Source organism: Thalassophryne amazonica, chromosome 19, assembly GCF_902500255.1.
Source record: "Thalassophryne amazonica chromosome 19, fThaAma1.1, whole genome shotgun sequence".
Classification (NCBI taxonomy): Eukaryota; Metazoa; Chordata; class Actinopteri; order Batrachoidiformes; family Batrachoididae; genus Thalassophryne; species Thalassophryne amazonica.
This window is the reverse complement of record NC_047121.1, coordinates 25,168,764-25,174,763: the sequence shown is the minus strand read 5'-3', so window position 1 is coordinate 25,174,763 and position 6,000 is coordinate 25,168,764. Positions and strand designations below refer to the sequence as shown.

Here is a 6,000-nt window from a genome sequence, read left to right as displayed (position 1 = left end):
TCAAATTACTTACAGAAAAATAAAGTGTCCAAACGATGGAATTGGATTAGAATGGGAATAACCCCCTTGTGTATGATGACATGATACACTAACGCGTCGCTGGTAAAACTTAATTTGCGACTGTAAAATCCAACATTAACATCTGTAAATTGATCAGTATATATTGTGTATTCATATTGCAAACTGTTTTTCTTTTTGACATTCACTTTTGATACTCTGTGCTTCTTACCCTATGTGCTGCTTTACAATGCTGCTGAAGCCTCAATTTCCCTGAGGGAGTCTTCCCAAGTGATCAATAAAGTTCTATATAATCTCATCTAATCTAATCTCTAAACAAACTTATGAACTCTTAATTGAGGTTAACAGCTTTTTCCATGGTTTTGAGCAGGAGGGCCTGAATGTTCCCACATGGTAAATGTTAAATTTGACCAGGTGTGGAACTATGCAGAGCCTCGCCTCTTTTCAATCTGTCATTCGATACAAACATATTGTGTTTCACTTGAAAGCCAGTGCACACCTCATGAATAATATATTGTTTCTTTGGTGTCTTGTCTTTCCATGTGTCACAGAGTCCAGGACAGCTGCCCGTGCAGTTTGTACATCAGCTGTTCCACACTCTTCTTCTCTTCCTTTTAATAACTGTTGCAATGACTCCATCGATGAGACTGTCCAAAGCATTTCGTGCTGCATGTGAACTTTGAAATTCCAGCTGAGAGCTCCACGATGCAGCCCTGAAGGACAGAGCGATGACCCGCTGTAGTGGCAAAGAGGAAGATGAGCAGAGTACTGAAGGAGCAGGAAAAGCTGTGGAGAACCAGAAGAAGAGGAAAAAGCATGTGTCTTTCCCTCCAGATGAGCAGATAGTTTCAGGCTTTGCTGAACACCAGATCAGAAAGGGTAAGCTCTTACTCAGCTGTCTGTGTTCAAGCACAATACGATATGATGTCATCAGATGGGGCAATGATGTCATTCAGTGACATATGGTCATCTGTTCAATCATCACAGTCAGCTGGCGGCATGGTGGATTAGTGGTTAGCACAGTTGCCTCAGCTAGAAGGTACTGGGATCACGTCCCACCTGGTCCTTTCTATGTGGTGTTTCCATGTTCGCATGTGTTCCCTCCAGGTGCCCCGGTGTGACTGTGTGTGTCCCTGCAATAGACTGGCGTCCTGTCCAGGGTGTACCCTGCCTCATACCCTGTGGCCACTGGGATTTGTTACCTTTGTTAACTAAATCCAAATAGACTGGCACTCATGGCACTTATTAAAGTGACCCAAGCATTTGAAGTGTTTCCTATAGCGCCATCCTCTGGTGGTTAGATTGAACATCCACATCAGAAACTTCAATGGACCATTTTGCCTCCTAAAAATGATGTATAACATTCTGTGCCATGGTTTAACGAGTAAATGGATTCAGGGATAAAAACAGGTCTCCCAGTGTCCACACGACAGAATGTACTTTCTCTCATCCCGTCTGCCAGAGGTGGGTGTTGACAGTCAACTCAAGTGTTAACAGTTGAATTAGGACTCATTGCTTCAGAATGATATGATGGTGATTTAAGCATTGCTCTCACTGCCAATATTTTCACATTTTGCAAATGACCAAATGTAATTTGTGCCATTGGGGGTAATATTTAGCAAAATCAGGGCATGCGAGCAAAGCAAAATGGATTGGAGAGGACAGATTCTGTTTGGAGTGTGGGGCAGCATATTAGAAGAAACTGGAGCGCCAAGCCTGAAACATTAAAATACATTGCAGTTTGTTTTCTGTTTTTGAGCGAGAGGTAAGCAATTTCATGATAGCAGGGTCAAATTTGACTATAGTGGGGAGCAATTATGAGCACAGTGGTCTGCAGTGGCTGGGGAACGGGGGTAGCATATGAGTCCATGACCAACATACAGCTCCATGGGTGGTAATAGCTATGTGGCAAATGTAGGTGTTGGTGGACATCCGGCACAAGATGCAGTGATGGGACCTACTGCTCTGTGAGGGGAAGTCTCTTGATTCTCCTCTGCAACATAAATCCATCACATAAATCCCATGAAAGCATGTCATACTCCTCAGCAGAAGACAGTTTTGATATGCTAACAAGATACATTTTAGTTTGTCAAAAAGTGTGGTAATAGTTGCAAGAGTACCACATAGACCGTATGTGCCTGTGTTGAGCAACACATGCGCACGTATTGGGCCTCACCTGTTCCCAGGTGTAATTGACATTAATAGTAGGAAACACATGTTGCCAGATGTTTTAAAATATATGGTCTGATACTTATTTTTGGAATTGGGACTCTGGGGCCAAAAATCTGTAATGGGAGACCAACTTTGGACCTAGATCTGCTGTCTGCAGTGCTTTCCATTTGTTCAGCATCTCTTCACCACCACCCAGCACCTTTCTCACTTCCTCCATAAATTTCACACAACAGTCCTCCTGCTTCAGCCGTTTGATTCTTCTTTCAGACCTCACTCTGCCCATGCTTTTCACCTCAAAAATCATCCCACTATCAGATCTCAACAACCTCGCCTGCCACCACCTTACAGTCTCCATTCTTCTTCAGGTTGCTTCTCCTGCAGAAGACATAAGCCGTGTCTGCCATTTCTATTTGTTTTGCAAAAGTCCACCACCCACTGCCCTTCCACATTCATCTCTAGGTGTTATATCAACCTATTACCTCCTCTTCACCTTTGTTTCCTTCACCAACATGCCCATTAAAGTCCGCTCCAATCACCAGTCTGTGGTCACTGATCAGTTAGATGAAGTGGTAAAGAGTGTAGCTAAAGCTACCTTGACACTTGCATGCATTTAACCCCCGTGCTGCCGTGCAATTCGTTGTGCCAATGCAACCTGCTTTGTTCTGCTGAATGCTGCACTTTGTGCTGCTGGACGCTGGGTCACATAAAATAATTAGTTCGTAGCAAATTCATCATTTGCTCTCAGAAATTGACTGATATAACCATCTCTAATCGCTCCTGAAATCACAGAGGAATTTTCTACAGCAGCAGCTTTTCTTGCGTGCTTCATGATGTAGAGAACGCATTTGGAATCATCTCAAAGGTAATTATTTATAATATTTATATTATAATGGCTTGGTAAAACAGTTGCATTTTCATTCCTTCTCATGAGTATCTAAAATTATGTTTATTATAGCTTTAACATCTCGTCATAATCATTCAGATGAGCTGCGCTCTGATGTGCTGCACTGATGCATTGACTCGCAGTGACGCACAATGTTTTTGAATAGGTTGCACAATGTTCACGTGTCATTCACAAAATTCACATCATTTGAACATTTCAAAATTTTCCTTGAGCACTTACATGTGGCCGTGCACAGTTTACAAGTTACAGTGAGTTTACTCTCTGGCATGCCAGATTGCGTGCCAGTGTGGGGATCAAATTTGTGTAAGTGTCAAGGTACCTTAAGACAGATACGTACTTTCTGCTCCATCTCAAAACCTGTGACACGCCTGTCTCATTGACTGCACTTCCTGTGTTATGTTGTGTCTCCTGTGTATTGTTTTTGCTCTCTTTCCTTCGTACCTCCCCCTGGTGTTTCTCATCAGCCTAATCTCTCTCTGCTCCTGCGCTCCCCGCCAGATTGTCTTTTGCATTATGGTGAGCTCTCCTGCGTCCTTTGTGTTTGATTCTTTGGTGCTTGTTTGCTTTGTGTTACTAGTTCTGAGTTTTGCCTCTTCCCCGGACACTGGTGCCTGCACTGACTGCCTCCCTACTTCTGACCCATTGCCTGCTTTATAGACTCAAGTACCTGCCTTTGCCAAGACTGAAGTGGTTACCTAAGACTGCTCAACTTGTAGTCACTGTCGCTGCTAAAAATGATTGCATTAAACCTCTTTTAAACCACATCCCTGAGTCGCTTCCTGCAAGTCCTTGGTTTTGTCTGGCCTTTCACATAACCTAATTGTGGGGCATATGCACTGATGACATTCATTATCATGCCTTCAATTTCAAGCTTCACACTCAACAGAATGTCAGACACTCACTTCACCTTCAACAGTCAGAATATACCTGCACCATTTCTCCTCCTGTCCACACTATGGATACAACAGTTTGAACCCATCTCCAGGGCTCCTGGCTTTACTTCCCTTGCACTTGTACACACAGCATGTCTAAATCAAATCAAATCAAATTTATTAATTTATATAGCGCCAATTCACGACAAAATCATCTCAAGGCGCTTCACAACATAAAAAACAATTAAAAATTTAAAACACAATAAAAACAACCATAAAAGAAAGACAGCAGTAAAAGAATACAAGATTAAAAACACATCATAACACTAATGATAAAACAGGGAAAATAAATGAGTCTTTAAACGTGATTTAAAGGTCTCCACAGTGTCCGACTGCCGAATGTGTGCTGGCAGATCGTTCCACAGAGCTGGGGCACGATAGGAAAAAGTGACCGGCAGACATTTTATTCACCCTGGGAACACACAGAAGTCCTGCACCCTGAGAACGCAGGGCCCGAGTTTGTACATAAGGGCTTATCAAGTCAGCCAGATAGGGCGGTGCAAGTCCATGAACAATTTTATAAACTAAAATCAGTACTTTAAAATCCAATCTTGCAGAAACAGGAAGCCAGTGCAGGGACGCCAAGATTGGCGTAATGTGGTCAAACTTTCTGCTCCGTGTCAAAAGTCTGGCAGCAGCATTCTGAACCAATTGAAGACCCCTGATCCTGGACTGTGGTAAACCAGAGAATAGAGCATTACAATAGTCCAATCTAGAAGAGACAAACGCATGAATCAAAGTCTCAGCATCAGCCATAGACAGAATAGGACGAATCCTCGCTATATTTCGCAAATGGAAGAAGGCAGTCCTTGTAATGTCTCTAATGTGGAGATCAAAGGACAATGCAGGATCAAAAATTACTCCAAGGTTCCTCACTTTATCCGTATGATGTATAACACACGGACCTAAGCTAAATGCTAGCTGATCAAATTGATGCCGATATCTCGCTGGACCAAAAACCATAACTTCAGTCTTATCAGAATTTAAAAGTAGGAAGTTACTAGACATCCAACTTCTTACTGATGCAAGACAAGAATGTCTACCATTCTCCTCTCCCACATACCAGCCAACTTTCACCCTCCACCACTCAAACTTCCAACATTCACTGTTCTGAGACTCAGTCTTCTTCCCCTCCTGTGCCTCTAGAAACACGTTCCTTCCTTCTCTCCTTTTCCTTATTCTTCTAAAAGTGGACTAATTTTGCCAGCACCCTCCTGGCCATAAGTAAATGGTAAATGAACTGCATTTTATATTGTGCTTTTCCATCTGCATCAGATGTTCAAAGTGCTTTTACAATAATGTCCAGTGATGCTGGTAATATGTTAATTAGTATCGTGTTACTCTAATCTAACCACTTTTTTTTTTTTTAGCAATGAGTAATCTAACATGTTAATCTTTCCAAATCAGTAATCAGATTAAAGTTACTTCTCCAAGTCACTGTGCGTTACTATTATTTTTGCATTGTGGGTTGATAGCAGCATGAAACTTGGTCTGTGGGCAGGAGGTCAGGGTTTGACTGAACTGCCCACTTTAAGTGAGCTGTGAGCTTTTCATCCGCGGTTTTCTGCAGCAGCTACGACTCGTCCTCACCTCTTAAAGCACGGTGACAACAGCACACCTGCACTGAGCTTTACAAAGACATTTTTATGCTTTTTTTCTCCTTTATTTATAATTCTGAGCTGAGCTGCTCTGTATCTACTTGTTAAAAACAGCTGATCCTCTGCGACGCGTCAACAGCTAACACTATTTTCCATGCAAATGCACCTAAACTCTCTTTCTGAGGACCACATGATGTGAAAACGCAATAAAACTTTCTTACCTGTAAATCTGGTCATGTTTTCTGCATAAATAAATGTTATCCATTCTTTGTGCTCAAAGGCCAAAGCAGGGGCAAATCCAGATGGAATGGGGGCGTGGGGCAAGGATGTGCCCCCCACAACACCCCTAGATTAAAGGTCCAGTTTTGAAGCCTTT

The 6,000-nt window shown here is 42.4% G+C and overlaps 1 protein-coding gene across 1 annotated transcript in view; it reads left to right on the top strand.

Annotated features, from left to right (window-relative positions):
* Window positions 1–601: 601 nt before the first annotated feature.
* Window positions 602–6,000, top strand: part of si:dkey-288a3.2 (protein phosphatase 1 regulatory subunit 37) — a 312,886-nt gene continuing 307,487 nt past the window's right edge. The window contains exon 1 of the mRNA XM_034194841.1: window positions 602–897. Within this exon, the coding sequence (XP_034050732.1) occupies window positions 747–897 (151 nt within the window). The 5' untranslated portion in view covers window positions 602–746. The remainder of the gene's footprint in view (window positions 898–6,000) is intronic.